At 25.6% G+C, this 18,559-nt stretch overlaps 1 protein-coding gene across 6 annotated transcripts; it reads left to right on the forward strand.

Annotated features, from left to right (window-relative positions):
• Window positions 1–1,237: 1,237 nt before the first annotated feature.
• LOC112593219 (activating transcription factor 7-interacting protein 2-like) lies at window positions 1,238–16,789 on the forward strand. Of its 6 annotated transcripts, none has more exons than XM_025337582.1 (13): window positions 1,238–1,300; window positions 3,623–3,680; window positions 11,471–12,567; window positions 12,653–12,913; window positions 12,975–13,148; window positions 13,492–13,716; window positions 14,003–14,089; window positions 14,145–14,232; window positions 15,575–15,939; window positions 16,043–16,157; window positions 16,217–16,386; window positions 16,457–16,538; window positions 16,612–16,789. In XM_025337582.1, exons 1-13 carry the CDS (start codon window positions 1,253–1,255, stop codon window positions 16,620–16,622), a joined length of 2,781 nt encoding a protein of 926 aa, XP_025193367.1. In that variant the 5' UTR covers window positions 1,238–1,252; the 3' UTR covers window positions 16,623–16,789. The 6 variants fall into 6 exon arrangements, with proteins under 6 accessions (XP_025193367.1, XP_025193397.1, XP_025193358.1 ...); XM_025337612.1 differs by having other exon boundaries at window positions 15,641–15,939; XM_025337573.1 differs by lacking the exon at window positions 16,612–16,789 and having other exon boundaries at window positions 16,457–16,555.
• Window positions 16,790–18,559: the final 1,770 nt, after the last annotated feature.

The raw sequence follows: 18,559 nt of genomic DNA on the forward strand, positions 1-18,559 counted from the left end.
TCGCTATAATATGCTTGTCGATACTTACTAATAAATTAAAAGATTATCTCATATTATTACTCGGGTTATCAACGTTATTGCTAGTTGGGATTTTCGTTTATCTATATACTTCCGTCGTGATATTTTTAACTAACGAAGCTTATTCGGTACCTACATGCTTATCACTGATCGTTCACACCGACATAAAAGTATTTAATATCATTCTCCAATTAAACTGGTGATTGATGACAATAACCGGGGAATGTCTGCATTTACAACGTTTACCAATTTTACGTAAATGATGTCATTTACCGGGGAATGACGTCTTTTTCCACGTTTACATCATTCATCGTAATATATATACTGGTGTAATACAAGACTTAGAATATTTACAAATTGTATCACATCATTTTAGTTTACATACATGACATTACTATATATTTTTGCATGATTAGGTATAACGATTATTTATTCTGATTTTTTTAATCTGATTTAAATATTTAATGTGAACGATATATTATAATTTTTTTTTTAATAATATATTATACTAATTTTATATAATTACTTGATTTTCTTCACTGGCGGAGTTTACATGCGTCCAAAAATCGGGTAGTATTATCTACAGTCGCGATTATCGAATTAATATACTCAATTAATATAATTAAAACTCTTTCAATGTACTTTTATTATTCGTTATAAATTTATAATTTTATGTTTATGTATGTGTTATACGATATATGCAATATTTATTTTCGAATTAACGTCATTGATTTATAAACTGGGAAATAATCTACAAGTGCTTAATGTTATAACACTTATAACATTATTATGTGCACGGTGCAGTCACATGCCTTATTAATATAAACGGCAGCGGCAGTCCAGGCTAAACTCATCTATGCTCTGTTCAAAATAAGATCGGTACGGGCCGGTCGAGTTGTACGCATGAGCTAGGGCATGGGTGTGGCTTAGTTCCGATCCAAGGCCGCCGATGGAGTAGAGAACGTCGTTCATTTAAGTGACTGCGGATACGTCGTTTAAAATCCATAGCGAGTTGCGATGAACGCGTTTATCGTTATGTTTGTACGTTACGTCTGAGACTCGGTCACAAAAACGACGGTGGGTACAACATCTGACCTTCGAGAACGAAAACTGGTCGCCGGCTCATGCTTATCTCATTTTGAATAGAGTAATGAATATTTTAATGGCAGCAAACTCGTGTATTTGTTGTACATATTTTTCTCTACGCCTATACGTTATTTAGTCAACACTCAACATGAACTGCACATTCCAATCGCGACGACGCGACCCTTGCGGCCCTGCAGTGAGTTAACAAGTGCCTACAATATCGTTAGAAAAAGATAGTCATTGAACTTATGGATAATGTTATTTTTATCTAAATATTATTCTTTTTAAAATTCTTTCTGTCTCGCACGAAAAGGTAACAACATACTTACAAATTAAACCATTAACATTGTTGACCTCCGTATCTCAGATTTCTTACTGGCCATGTTTTCTAAATAGGTGTGTTTTGTTGCGCTTGTTTTTTTGTTTTATCCATGTTACAAATGTGCGACCCGTTGTAAACGATGCTCGGATGATGTTTCGTTAATGGAGTAGTGGGGGTAATGTCGCCGGTAACTTTCTGTGGGGGATTGCACTACACAGACCACAGTGCACTGTTGAAAAGAAACGCTTGGAGTACACAACGCAGTGACTCTGTATTCTGTGTTCTGTGTTCATATTTTCATAAGTATTATCATTCGTCGCGGCATCCGTTGATTCTAAAATTGCTTGTTTTACTTAGTGGCCGTTACATAATTATTGCCATTCGACATCGAGCAAAATAAATAGTCGTAAATTAATAGTAAACTAGTAAAATAGTTTTATACATTTAACTAGTTACACCGGTAACAATCTTGTGAATACAAACATTTTCAAGATTATTGTTTGAAAATGTCGCGGAAGCCAGCAAATGGAAAAAAAAGAGTACGTAAAATAGTATTATAAATAATTGCAATAAATCTTAAATGCCTATTTTGTACGAGAGTTTCAATCATCGCCCAAGTTCAACGTATTTTAGTGTGCGTTATAATCGTGATTGTCTGATAAATCACAGTACCGGACCTACGATCTATTGTGCAACGCATTAATACCTGGTTTTTTTCTTTAAATTATATTATGGTCCATTTTTGAGTTCTGGACTCTCGATTATTGGCATAAAACTAGTTTGTGATATCGGGGTTTATCCGGATCTTATCACTGGTGTATTTACTTCTCGATAGGTCATTTAAATTTTATTTCAAGGTTATCATTTATGTTAAGTTTATTATCCAGAGAGTGTAAGTGATTTAAACTACATAATTATTTTTATTATTATTATTTTTGATTCTATAATTTATTATTGATGTTATAAGATTCTTATTTACTTTGTTGAGCCTATTTGTTGAAATTTGATACAATCATTTACCTATATATACTTAAAATAAACTTAATGTAACCCTACTTTGTTAACCATAACATTTTTTTCTATATTAATTAGTGCCTAGACATTTAACAAAGTATTGAATAGTTATGCCTTATAAATCTATTAAATTAAAATAAAATATATTAATAATAATCATTTACCAATTTTCTCTAGTTATAGTATTAAATCTTGTGATTTCCGTCACTTGTTATTTAATTGTTAAGCTTCCTCTTTCAACAGACTCAATTTAATCAATTATTTTTTTTTTTATACCAACTTCTCCTACATTGATGTTATGTATACTCAAGTAATATCATCCAATTAAGTCTGTTCCAAGTTATATTCTTCATATAGGTTTTAACATTTAATAACTATGATATTCTCACTAAATATGTTTATAATTTATAGTATAAATTCATTCTATTGCATTATAGTTTCAATATAAGTTTTTTAATATTTTATTAAACAACAATAAAAAACGAAGAAAACTAACAATATTCTTATCATTTTTTTTTCACTAAACATTTTTTAAATATATGATGATTTTCATCTATTCTTCTCACTGGGTCTCCAAACCAAAACAAAAAAAAATCTTTTAAGTGTTTTGCTATACTATGCCATTTTGACAGTTCTAGTTTAGTTTGTGTCTTACTAAACCACACACAATATGGTCTGGTATGAATTCCATTTCAACATGACCCATCAAATTTGGTATTAAATTCATAGATTTAAAGAAATAAATGCAACTTATAATAATAAGTGAAAATTAATTTAAATGTTCTAATTTGTTAGATATAGTTAACATAGAATTTTGATAAAATTGGAATTATTTTTTAGTTTTTATCAGTCGTAATTATAATTTATAAAAAATAAATACATATGTACCCATAACTGTATTCACTTATAAGTTATAAATCTATTTAGCTTTAAAATTTTAAAAGTAATTTAAAAAAAAATTTATTTGTCAAAAATATATGGCTTGTTCCAATTTTATGTTAATGTAATATCAGATTTAATAAAAAAAAACATAATAATTATTTTTAATATAAATTTAAATCTCTTAGAAAATTGCAGTAAAAACTAATATTTAGTACGATTTTGCTGTGGAAATAAATGATGTGTTATTATTTATATTATATTTCATTATTTAACTGTACTATTTTTGTGTGCTGTTTTCAGGGAAGGCCACCAAAGCGAGTACCAATAATTAAGCCAGAGCCAGATAATTTACCAATGAGTGAGTAATATTCTGTAATAATGTAATATGTACACCGTATAAACAATTATTTTTTTTCTCCATAGTCTTACCAATATTGGTATTAATTACTATAGATTATTGTATTAAAGTTCTGTTATCACTTTGTAGTTCAAATGTCATTATGTTAATTATTTAATATCATTACTATATTTTAGTTATTATTCCAACCATATAATCTAAATTTCCGGTTAAATGGGAAATATACTCGTTTAGTTTTTTATATATTAAGCGACCGTAACATGCCCGAGTTTTATTTGTCTTGAATTAATAATAAATGTTTTTCGACCAACAACTGTGTGTTGCATCCTAATGTACCTAATCGCTTGACTTCTAACTTACTTTTTAAATGAAACAGGCAACAGTATTAGAATGTATATAATAACTAGTTGGTTACTAAGTCAACTGCTGATAGTTTTCCTTAAATTGAATTGCACTGCAGTATTTAAAAATATCTCAAGATACTTTCGTTAAATGTTTAATCCACTAATATAGTAATATACAACTGACAGGCGTATGCCATTGCCCATTGTACTCATTAAAGCTAACTGCGCTAATCCAATTGATTTAGGACGGCCATTAGTTCAGAGCATACGAAAGTAAGACGATCATAGATTTTGAGCATGTCATTTAATATGTCGTACTTATATCAATCGATAAAGTTGCCTGTTACTACTCAAATTATTTCAAATATTGACGAACCATACATTGTATTTTAACGATTTTAACAGTTAACATGCTATTATTTTAATAATTTAAAATTTTTAGATACGTATATTTTAACAGCAATATTTAAAATTTCAAAATTTTATGTAGTAATAATATTTTTATCATGAATGGCATAGCCTACAGATATTATTTGTTTTATCGGATTGTCCGGCCTCTGGCACACTCTTATAAACATAAAAAAGATTCATGTATTTTACGATCATAAAATAGAATAAAATTATAGTACAATCAATAAATGGACTATGGACATTTTTAATTTTTCTTTCTTTCTTATCGTAGAGTATATACATACGCCATACAACGTATTGCGTATATTATAGTATTATTAAATGAAAATATGTATAGTAAAAATACAATAATTATTAGTTGTTAGTGTTGTTACTCGTTAGTTATTACGTTGCTACCAAAGAATAAATTTTAATAATTAAGTGGCTAAAAATTGTATTTTAGGGCAGAGCACATGAACATTTAATTTTAAATAAATTATTAAGTGCTTCATCTAAAAAAAATATTTGTCGGACATGATCCGAAAAAAGTTTAGTAAATATTATACCTAAACATTGTCAACTTTTAAGGAGCTATAATGTTGATTTTTTTCTCAGTTATTGTCATTTTGTCAAATTAAACAAACAATTCAGATAAAATGGTATCGAAAAGTCTACAGAGTATGGTGTATTGTTATTAATCATAGATATTTGATGAAATTATAAAATTATAAAGAAATGTCTACAAAGCAAAATATAAATAATAAGTTAATTGGAAATTGGTTTGGTAAAATAGACTTTACTAATGTATATTAATTAATTCTACTGTCCATAAAAATTATCTGAAGAATTTTTATCATCCGGATATTAATGTTTCTAATGGCTTAATTGCCGTCTTTATTTTACCGCAATTCATTAGTACTCAATAGTTGCGAAAACAGGATATACTACCAATAACTGTTTTCCTATCTATATTTATTAATTGAGATTTGTACCTAGTTGCTAGTTGGTATATAATATTACAAGCATATATAACTGTCATATACTCGTATGTAAATAATCATGATTCAAGGAATCCATGCACACAAATAATTCTAACAATCCACTTTAACTCTTTTATTCTATCCTGAAAATCATTCTTTGATACTATTTACATGTTTGAAGTTTCAGCTTCGTTAGCTTATTTGTTTCGTAGACCTAATTATAAGTCTCAACTATACTTCAATATAAGTTAAAAATACGGCCAAAATTATACATTAATATCACTTAATATGTTAGATATTATAAGATTTTAACTGAATTATTCATATTGTCTTGATAATAAAGAAAACATTTTTGGCTAATGTACTTAAAATTAAAGTGTTTTCTGCATTTATTATAATGATAGGATTTCGGCCAATGGGTAATAACATTTAAAACAATATTTTAGCTATAGATCGAGATCCAATGACTATAATGAGTAAAGTATAATAAAATTTTTTTTTTTCAGAATAAATGACATATTATAACAAAATATAATTTATTATTTCAGTTGATCTGTTACTCATTTTTTTTATTTGTAGGCTGTAATTGAGTAATCGATTTATAAAATATCCATCACCATTCACGAAATATTGTAATATAATCCTTATACACCCTATAAATATATCAATTTAGCTACAACTGCCTTTAACTGTTTTTCCTTACAATTTAAATTCAGTAATTATAGTTAGTACTTAGTGCGGATGTTTAAAATATCCAATAAATAGGTTATGATGCAATTGATTTTAAATCTTCGAATTTAAATACATAGATTACATGAAATCAAATGCTTATGTTCTGAAAATTCTTTGATCTTAATCAATGTAGAATTTTCTTTACCGGGATAATTTAACTATATCAACCATCAGTGATATAGTGTAAGCATAGGTGCATTTTTTTCGCACTGGTTTGGACGAACGAGTTTTTAAATAAATATTGTTGAGTTTTTCCATATTATTGCTTGTTATATATTCATTACTTTTAAAAGCTAAATTACATTATAAGTATGTTTTATAAATATATTTATTTAAATATTAAATCAGCTATGCTGTATAAGATTAATGATGAGAACATGAAATTAGAAATGTAATCAAGTTGATGATACGAATTCTGTAAAAAAACAAAAATTTAGTTAATTTAAAATTATAAAATGCTTTGAAAATATTATCATAGATTAAAGTTTCTGTTTAAAACAAGTAGAGGATTGACTTTTGAAAATTCTAAATGACCTAAGAAATCACGGCTGTTTGTTAATCATTGATTTAAAAAATTCGATGAAAAATCAATAGTGCAACTATAATCTAATGAGGGCGCTAGCTAGGCCTAAAGTAATAAGTAATTATGCTTAACGTATGATTTTTTGGAGCATTTTAACAAAAATCATTTATGTTGGATTTCGTCAGCGTGTATAGTTGATCCAGTATTTAGCATTTAATATTCCTTTGTCATCACTCACACATCTCAAATTCGTAAAATCGTAACATCGTGGCTTGTTATACGTCCAAGTTAACAAGCCGATCGCTTTTCGGATTGGTTGATCGTCGATGAGTTTGGGTTGTGCGCGTTTGCCAATTGTTCACGGACCAAACAATCGGGCGTAATGTAACGATTGTAGAATATTGTTCGTTTCAAGCAAATAACATCTGCTGCGCAGCGACGACCTCCGACGGGTCACGACGCTGCAAGAGCGGCAACACCGCACAAAACAGACTAGCTCGTTGATAAGCGCATTGTGAACGTGTGTTTCTCATTGGCTCGTTCTTAACTTACTGTTTTTTAAACACGTTATTCACTGTGAACTCGGTGCACAGTACACTGTTCAGCTGTTTGTTCGACGTCTGGCGTTAAAAGTTTTACTTCGAGAGTACAATTAATACGATTGGTAACACAGCAGTAGACACCCAACATACCAAGATCTGAAAGAAATTCCTGTCAACGTCGTTACCCCATTCGTCGTCGTCGTTCGGACACAGTGAAATAAGGGGAAGTTAAACATATCAGACAAAACTCAAACAACGATACGCATCTACTTTTGAGGTCGGTTACTCGGTTGTGTAATTGTGTATGTATCGCATAACGGCATAAACTGATCGCGACGGCGTCTCATCTGTGGACCTTCCAGCCGCTTCGATATTCTCATCGGATGTGTCAGTATTGTCTAAATCATATTCGTATCTATCATCAAACACTGGTCGCAACTAGTGATTTTTACGTTTGATGTACTGGCTGTTTTACATAAGATGCCTGGTGAGACAATTAATGAAATGACAGAAAACCAGGTTTCTGCTGTTGAGAAGGATTCACTGAAACAGTCGAAACCTGACTTGTCTAATAGTAAGTCCATACTGATTGTTTCTTATTGTTTAATCAATCGTGATTTGAACTAAGCACTTGCTAGACAGAAAATCATAATGATAGATAGATAGATAGTGTGTGTGTGTGTGTGTGTGTGTGTGTGTATGTTTGAGAAAGAGATGTATATATTCACAGTACAGTATCTTATTATTTTGAAATGTTTGCTTACCATACAAGTATTGTTAGTTTCTAATAGATTACAATGGATCGATAATAGTTAAACCATGTTTACACGAATACTGAATAAATTTAGACTTGTATTGATTGTTTAACATCCTATTATTATCGAATGAATATTAGAACAATAATGCTTTAAATTTTATTTTTATAGTGTTAATTAAAGACTTATAAACTTGTAATAAATTTATATTTTGATATTTGTCTAATTGACTATCAGAATGTTTCTACTATTAAATAGGTGCCTAATTATGTTACAGAAATATATTTTCTTATCAGTATAGGTATTTTTAAACGATTCATTAATAATATCTTACTATTTTTTTTAGATATGTACCTATATATTATTATTATTATTAAATGGATATCTACATTATTTTCTTGCGTCTCAAATAAGCTAATACATTTTTAGACAATGTTTAAATAATATGTGCATCAATCAGAAATATGTTTGTTTAATCTATAACAGAATGTAAGAAGTATAAATTGAGTATCATATTTTTTTAAACATAAACAAGTTAAAGATTCATTTACATATGTATTAGATCAATATTAGTTAATCTTACAATTTTATTATTTATTAATATTTATTATTAGTATTGATGATTAGGCAGGTATTTACATTAAGTAAATATTATTGCTAATATTTAATAAAATAACTTAAGTTATCATATTTTCATTGTACATTAGAATAGCTTATATTTTCACTGTTTGTTTGGTCTATTCAATTAATTTCAACTAAATATTGAGCATGAACTTAAAATGACTTATTAAATTATGCCAGATTTCTTTAGAATATTAAAATATTGTTTTCAAAAATTTATTTATTTATTTAACCATCAATAATAAAGTTTTATACAACATAGTTAAACTTATACAAATATGACATGTTGGTTTACTTACTAAAGCCAAAATACTGGTGCGAGTAGGAGTAAAAAAAAATATATAAATTAACTTTCAGTATATATACTAACAATTAATATAGATATCAGCTCTAATTATAAACTATTATATTATTAAATCATTAAATTTGTACTATCATTGTAATGTTTAAAATAAATATAAATGTTGCTAAAAACTGATGAATTAATTTTTTAAATACAGATTTTGTGAAAAATAGACAAGATAAAATTTATTAAATTTAGTTTTAATTTTAGGAACAATTCAGGCAAATCTATGAATTCATCTTTGTAGTGTGTCTTACTTAAAATGGGCTCTATGTAGTCTAAAAAGCTTTTTATTTATATTAGAAGTTTTACAGATGCTAAATATTTAAAATAACAATATTTATAATATGCTGTGTGTATACATCCGACCATGGTCAAACTGATGTAGATTTACGACCATAATATAAAAATTTATAGTTATTAGTAATAGTAAGGTGAACACTTACTTAACTGCCATTTGCTGTCTTAATAACAAGTAAATTTGAATACATCATGACTTGTGAGTAAATTCCTTTTTATTTAGGTATTTTCGATATGCTATTTTTAATGTGCAACAATTGCTTGTGGAAAAATCATAAAACGTTTTTTTTTGTAATTTTCAAACTCACTTTAAAAATCAGAGTACAACACTAATAATTAACCAACTTTTAACATTTTATTTTTTTATGTTATATAATAAAATATAAAAAAACAAGTAACTTCCATACTATGGAATAAATTGTAATGTAGAATAATATTAATTTTTTTATAACTTAAAAAAAATAAAATATTAAAAGTTGATCAGTTATTTGAGTCGTATTCTGACTTTCAAAGTCAGATTTTTTCTCTAGTCAATTTCTTCAACTAAATAATTCAATGATAAGAAAAAAAACATTGATTTTCATTTTATCATAATTTGTTCAGAAAAATATTAGCTGATTTTGTTAAAATTAATTCTCACTAAAAATTATTTATTCAATATAAGTTATTTATATAAAATTAATATTCAAAGTTTTCGTTTTACTTAAGAGTCCAAGACCATTGGCTCTGTACTTAAAAAATTCAATACTATCACAAAATTCTTCTAAAGCTTTTAATAAATACTATAGTTAAATTTAATTTAACATTTAATTTTTTTTTTAATCTTGCATAATTTTTTTTTTTTTTTTAACTATTTTTGAGGAGCTATTTACATTGTTAAGCTTTAATGACATGATTTTTAAGTTTAAATTAGTTAGTCAGTTAAAATAAAATTTGAGATTGAATAATTATTGTTGTAATATAAACTTTATTTAAGCTACTCAGTGTCTACATACTTTAATACTTAAACTTAAGTATACTTGGCATAAAAAAGATACATAAGTTTTGATTTTAATACATCACTGTGATATGAAACACTTAATTCTACATATTAAACTTAAATCTCTATTTTATATCTTTATTTTTAAATAAACATGTTCGAGTAATGTATATTTGGTAATTGATAACAAACAAAATAAAGAACTAATATTACATGTGTTTTTAGGTATAAACTAAGATTAATTTTAGTCAATTTTCCCAGCATTTGATGCATTTAACTTAAGCCATTATAGGTTTTCAAGAAAGTGAATTTGATACATAATTATATGGTAATAGCTATGCAGATATTACCAATACTGACTATGAACCAATACATAATACTTGATACCTATTGACCTTTCATCAAAATATTCTCATCATGATAGTATATTAATTTTAAATTTGCATGGTTGTACCCAAAATAAAGTATTAATTACAATTTAGAAATTCAAATGAGAAATATGGGCACAATTCAGGTTTACATGAGTCAAGGGTGTGCCTTAGATAACCAGAATACCATGTAGAAGATTCGTATATAAGGATGACAACCCTACTTGAAATATTGTATCTAGAAGCATAAATGTATAGAGAGTTTTGAATTAATTTTTTTTAATAAAACATAAGACATAATTTTTTATTATACAAAGTATTAAAGTTAAAAAAGTAATAATTATTAAAAATATTACTAGGATATTACTTTGACCTGAAAAATATAAATTTAAAAAATGAGTTTTTTAAAATTAGTTTATTAGTTTATTTACATAAATATATACATTTTCTCTTAAAGATAATCCATAAAAATAATGAATTGAATCAAGTTCACAAAAGTTAAATTTTAATTTTGGTGACAAGATATTTAAAGTATATTATTTTTACATATTCTAACAACTTGTAATCTATTGAAAAAGTAAGATTTAAATAATTCTAAAGAAACTTATTGAATGCCACAATATTCAATTTTTTATTATCCAGTGGCTGCTGGAGGTAGAGTCATCAATCTCAAATTTGTTTGATTACAACTGTGAACAATAACAAAACAATAATTTAAATTAACAAAATATATTATTAATAATTGTCTTATAATATTTGATTTCACAAGTCAATTAGCGTATAGGTCACATGTTGAACTAAACATTGTATTGTTATAAATGATCAATAAAGAAATCAATGGAGTAATAAACAAACAATTTTTGAAATTTTATTTAATATAGTTTATTAAATACATTTTATATGTGTTTTTCAGATGAATTCCCTGATGTTGTTCCTAATGAATCAACATCTATTTCACCAATAAATGAGTTAACAAATGGTTTGAAACGATCTTTGCCAGATGGAGCAGACAATGATAAAAAAAAAATCAAACTAGCTGATGTAAGTGAAGATGAACTTGAAGTTCTTAGCAACCATGATAACGGAAAAGATCATATTGAACTGTTGATACAAAGAGTTGATGAAATTACTGAGTCTCTAGAAGATACAATTGGTAATAGAGAATCTGATGCTTCCAATGATATATCCAATAATCTTAACCATGAAACAAATCTATCCTTAAAAACGGTTAACCATAATGGTAATAGTGATATAGATAATAAAGATTGTAAGGAGGATTCTCCTGATAAAAATACTTTAAGTGTAGATGAATGTAAGGGTGTTGATAACAAAACAACAGATACAAGCAATATTAATAATAATTGTGAATTTATTGAAAACGGCGATGAAACTGAAAAAAGTGATAAAAATAAATTAGTTAATAATGATATAACTACTAGCAAAGGTATTTCTGATTTAAATAGTTCATCCTCATCGGAAAATTTAGTTATCAATGAAAATTTTGATCATGAAAATGAAAATGAAAAAGAAAATGAAAATGAAATTGAAAAAGTAAATGAAAATGAAAATGTTATCAATGATATTCCAGTAACAGAAAATATATCTGCAACAGTTGATGATTCAACTGTAACAGAATGTAATTTAAATGATTCAAATACTAAGATATCTGAAATTGAAAATATTGTCAACACTAAACAAAATGGTATAGAACTTTCGCCAGTATTAGAAAGTAATGTAGATAATGTAATAAAAAATACAGAAGAAACTAAAACCGTAGAAAGTCATTCTTGTGAGAATGACTCTGAAGATAATACTGAGGTTGATGTTAAAACTAATTGTAATGAAGATTTTGAAGTTATTGATTCTGATACCAGTTCTGATATTTCATCATCTGATATACCTGATTTACCTAATAATATCAATGATATTATAAATGGAGTACATCAGATATCCGAAGACAGTTTTCCACAATTATTAAAATTGTTTAGTCAAAAAAAATTGACCTATGAAGTAAGATAATTTTCACATTTTTTAAATTTAAATTATTTATTATATTAATTAATACATATAATCTTATGTTATTACTTTTATTTAGCAATTTGACAGCTTGTGTACACAAAAAATTATTGAATTGATGACAGAAAGATCGTATTGGGGTAAAGATCGTTCAGAACTCCAGTTGTTGAAAGAAAGAGAAAAGCATTGGCGATTAAAATATTGTTCACTAAATAGACAATTTAAAGAAATTAAGACTATAGTAAATATTCACAAGCAAGACTTAAAAACTAATGAACATGCTAAACCACATATAATTACAAGAACTGTGGGTTTGCAGGCAGTATTATGTCCAAAAAAAGTAAATTAATTGTTAATGTAATAAAAATATATTTTTAATTATTATGAATTAATATTTGTAGGAAGGTAGTATGAAGTTACCAAAACTAGTGATTTCTCCATCAAAACCTGATAATAATCCAGTAAGTATTATTAGTGATGAGGAAGATAATGTTAATTCATTAAATGCAGAAGAATCCGCTAAACCCTCAACTTCAAAAATTGAAAGGTTGACTCCTAAAAAGGTACCCAATATAGTAAGTATTATCTATTGTATTTGTTGTTAGAAGTTTTATACAATTTATTGGTTTTTGAAAAATAAAATATTGTGTTTTTTTTTTTAATATCCATTTTATTGAAGAGTATTTTAAGAAGTATGATTTATAATTCTGTATGCTTCTTAAATACACTTTTAAAACTTCACGAATCTAGTTTGATTTGGTTATTTTTTTTTATTTTATATATATTTTATAGTTTTTCATAAAAATAAATCATAGGAAAAGAAGACAGCTAAAATTTTCACCAACTAAGCTCATTTTTAATATATTTATTATTTATTTTTAATTTCAAACTATATTTTATTTATTTTTCTTAAAATAGCAAACACCTTCCTTAAATATTAAGCCGAAATCGCCAGTTGTATCTCCTTCTAAAACTGTTTCTGCTGCTAAGTCTTTGAATTCTAACGATACAAGCACTCCTACAATAGATCTAACAGGAAATGATGATGCAATTGATGTATCAAATGTAATTGATTTGGAGGAACCAATATCACCTTATAAAGTTCTTCGTCGCCAGAGTCCCGGGATTTTACCTGTACAACTGGTAATTAATTTACTATTAAATTATATTATATGATTCAGCATTTAAATTTTAATTTTAATAATATGATTTTGTTGAATAATTCTTAGTTTTTTATTAATTACATTTAAATTCTAAAAATAATTTAGGTTTACTTTTAACTTTTAAATTATTAAATCTTAATTAAACTTATTGTAATAATATAACATCATAACTTATAAATTTTTACATTCATTAACATGTATAATAAATTATTATTGTATATAAAGATTATTAGAATATATAAATATTTTATTGGTTATTGTTGCAGAACAACAATTTACCTAAAACTATTACATATGTAGAACTTCCTACCCATTCAACATCTACCTCGAGTTATATAATGAGAACAACTTCAGTAAGTTAATAATATATTTATATTCTTTGATAATTAAAATCTTTATTAATTGCAGAGCGGCTCTCCCCAACGAACTGTTTTAAATAAAGATACCATAATTACAAATGATCCAAAAGCTAAACTTAAACCATATCTAATTGATGGTAAGTTTTTAAAATTTAACTTAACTATTAATATTTATTTATAGTATTTATATCGATTATTAATATTTATTAGATAAATATATGTGGCATATAGTTGTTTCTGTCGAGTTATTCAATGAATCAATTTAAATTGTTTAGATTATTAGAATTATTTTTAAAAAAAAAAATAGAATATAGTTTACAAATGATTCCATACTTAATGGCTATGATTATAGGTTATATTAGTAAGTAGCAACAAAGTTTTTATTTGTTGTGTATAGTTGTATAGTCTGTCAACCAAGTGTTAAAAAATAAATTCTTTTCAAATATTTTTATTATCTTAATTATTTTAAAGCTAGTTGTTGACAATAATAATTCATTACTCAACTGCGATGATTAAAGTAAACTAGAATATTTTTTGATTAAATTATAAAAAAAAATATTACTTAAATGCATTATGTATTTTATTTTGAACTATGATCTAAATTAGTTTTACCTAAATAAAAATATTTTGCTAACTGTTTTGTTCCTACACTTCCTAAAATTAAATAAATATAGTAGAGTGTCAATTTTCCGTACTATAACATTTTTGAAAAAAATATTAATTTTGTTTCATATTTTTAAATTTTAAATTATTATTAATAATATTACATTTCTTTAATAATACATTTTTATGTATTTTATTGTATTATACATTGATTACATTTTTAATTGTATAAAGCATTTAAATGCATGTTCTTGTATAATTTTACCATTGTTTTGTCACACAAATCAATTATCTGCAATTCTCTCAGTCCCAACTAGTACAGATAATCAATGATCCACTGTAATTAAATTTATAATCGGCTTTATAATTCTCTTTTATAATATTTTATTATAGTTAGTTTGATTACATTATTATATTAGTCATTTGTTATAGTTTACTACATTGAATTATTTAGCTCTATTCATTCTTGTTATATCTTATACTTTGAAGAAAATATCAATTACTTATTTAAATTATACACATCATATAGCTTTTGTTTGTAGTAAGTATATAAACATATATGTATAATATATTATTATTAATATAAAAAACAATTTTACATAATATTATCACGATTCACTTAAGAACATGACTTTCCTTAGAGGATCAGTTTGTTTTAGTGAATAAAATATTGTTAGTAAAAACTAAAAACCTAATTTTGAATATAATAATTTACTTTTTTTTATACTAAATCAGTTGGGTTCATTAATATTATTAGTTATTACTTAAAAAAATAAGGATAATACTGGATGTTTTTTTTTTTTAATTATCGAGGCTACTATTTTAGTATATTGTATGTTGAATTAAAATATTAAATAATTAGTAATATTTTTTTAGTTTCTCATATTGATCCTGTACTAGTTCAGCCTTGTACTGTTACTTATACTACACGGCATGTTCCAGTATCTCAAATATCTGGAACCTTACAACCAATGTCTACGGTGCCTTATACACCACGTCAAATTACTATGTCTCAACTTTCTGGATCATTAAAACCAATAACTCCTACAGCTTATACAACGTGCCACTTACCAGTATCTCGTTTATCTGGATCATTGTCCCAGGCAACTCCTGGAACAACTTTTACTGCATGTCGATTACCAATATCAATACATGCAATACCTCCTCTTAATTCTTCTGAGCATTGTTTAATGAGATCTCAATCGTCTAGACCACCGCCACCTGCAATACCAATATTAGAAGTATGGAATTTATATTATTATTTTTATTCATATTATAAAATAAAAGTAAAATTATGTATTCATATATTATTATTTATAAAAGCATATTTGTTTAAATTTACAGCACCCTGCTCCAGTGCCTGGAATTCCAAATCAAAAATCTCTTCCTTCATGGAAAAAATTACCTCCCGCACCTAAAGTGAGCCTTTCTAAAACAGTAGAATCGCAAATTCCTCAAGGTAATAATATTCATAATAATATCAATAAGGTTTTTACGTTTTCTATTTTTATTTCACAGCACTAGTGCTTTCATGGAATATGACTATGAATAAAACAATTGCAGAAGTAGTAAATTATCAGATTTATGCTTATCAAGAGGTCCCTAATCAACCACCTAAAGTTGACTTGTGGAAGAAAATAGGTGATGTAAATGCTCTTCCTCTACCCATGGCTTGCTCACTTACTCAAGTAAATATTAAACAATTTTTTTTTTTTTGAGAGTGATTTTGTATCTTATGTTTATATGTTTTTTTTATAGTTTTCAAATGGTGAAAAATATCATTTTGCAGTAAGAGCTGTTGATATTTACACTCGTGTTGGGCCTTTTAGTTTACCACAAAGTATGTATTTGAGATAAATTTAAATGTTTAACATTTGCAAGTTAAATATTAATATTTTGGTATATTTTCTCAGGTACAACATGAATGATTTTAAATGTTTGACATTAGCAAGTTAAGTATTAACATCCTAGCATAATGTTTCTTACATCATGAGGTTATTATTTGGGCTATTCTGCCTTAAATAACTTAATAATTAAGCCTTATAAATAGTTATTATTTTATTTTTATTTTATCTCTGTGACCCATTAATAGTGAGTTTATTTTTCTTTAAAATTCTTTTATTTTTGTATATAAAATAAAAAAATATTACAATTTTTTTTATTGTTTAAATAAATTAAAAATAATATTATTTGACTTCCACTATTATAATAATTGAATTATTTAAATGTATTTAAAGATACACAGTAAATATAAGTTGTATATTAAATTGTAGTGATATATTTTGGTATGTATATATTATTATTCTAATTTAAGCTAATTTAAATATTTTTAAATATTAATCATGTTAAAAATAAATTGATAAAAAGACTATGAATATTTTAGAAATTTATTCTCAGTTTTATGACAGCTTAAGTTGTGTTAAGAAATAAATATGATTGTATTGATAGGTGTTTCTACAGTGTTATTTTTTTGAAATGTATTGTTATGAATTATTTTTAATTTATGACTATTGAAGGGATATTTATATTTTTTATTTCTAAAGCAACTGAATCATTGTGTATGTAAAATTCTATTGAACAGCTGATTGTGGAATATTTTGTTGATAATCATATTTGGTGTTTACTGGCACATTTACATGTAGATATTTTTTATGATGAAAATGTTTTATTTCATAAACTTAAGCTAATTATTTATAAGATTGACTTTTAATATAAACATATTTTTATTCTTTTTAATTATTTTGTTATTTTAAATTATACATAATCATTTTTTTTTCACAATTAAGTACACTCTTGTATTTATATGCCACTGATGTAATTGGAAACATATTTAATCTTTATATTAATATTAAATTATTATATCAAGATTTATTGTTGTTTATTATTTTTTGTACCTAAAATCTAATATTAAATTCATATATTTTGTGTGAAAATGTTAATAAATTTCTAATTTAAAAACAAAAAATCATACTTAAGAAAAATGTATTTAATTTTAAATTTTTAGTATAATAATAAAATGTACTGATTTTATAATGTGTGATTTTTACATTTTTTTTGTTTGAGTCAAAAGATTTTTTATAAGATAAATCGCTTTGATAATTAATTATAATAGTGATTTTTCATTATAAATTGGTTCTAGTTGGCATTTTTTGTAGGATAAAATTAAATATTCTTCGATTTTTCTTTTGAAATGAAAAAAAACATGAATTTATTATAATAGTTATTTGATTATCTCAATTAACAAAAAATTGGATAGTGATTGAGAAAATAACCCAGAATTGTTTTTTATTGTATATAATAATGTATTATTGAATTCAAATTTAACCCATTCATAACAGTTTTTACTTACTGACAAGGTATACTCGACTCCTGTGTATTAAATATTACTATTGTTGTTACCTTATTTTATGTGATAAAAGAAAATAACTTAAACTAATATGATTTTTTTTATTTATTGTTTCAAAAATGATATATGTACAAATGTGGTATGTTAAGTATAAGTAATAATACTTATTTATGTATATTTCTATTAAAAAAGTTTGTAAGTTTTGTAGGAGATTTATCTATTGACAACATTTCAACATGAATTAATAATAATATTCAAAATAAATAAATTAAGAATAAGTTTTAGGAAACACAATTAATATCGATTTCTCAAAACTATTCGATCTAGTAAATCCTAATTAGTATAAATGATCCATAATTCCATTATTCTCCTGGTGATCTGGTATATTGTTGAGAGATCATTATTATGTTCTTGAATCATTTTTTTCTATTTTTTTTACCATGACATCTCCGTATCCTTCTACAAGATACCATGTAGTTATTTCCTCATATGTTTTTTCTACTCTTAAATTTTGC

Source organism: Melanaphis sacchari, unplaced genomic scaffold, assembly GCF_002803265.2.
Source record: "Melanaphis sacchari strain LSU unplaced genomic scaffold, SCAv2.0 Contig0_pilon_pilon, whole genome shotgun sequence".
Lineage (NCBI taxonomy): Eukaryota > Metazoa > Arthropoda > Insecta > Hemiptera > Aphididae > Melanaphis > Melanaphis sacchari.

Bases quoted from the DNA above. Each gene is read 5' to 3' on its own strand.
- LOC112593219 (XM_025337573.1), top strand. From the start codon at position 1,253: ATGAACTGCACATTCCAATCGCGACGACGCGACCCTTGCGGCCCTGCA. The intron at 14,090-14,144 runs GTAAGTTAATAA...TATTAATTGCAG, and splicing joins ATATAATGAGAACAACTTCA to AGCGGCTCTCCCCAACGAAC. The intron at 14,233-15,574 runs GTAAGTTTTTAA...ATATTTTTTTAG, and splicing joins TAAACCATATCTAATTGATG to TTTCTCATATTGATCCTGTA.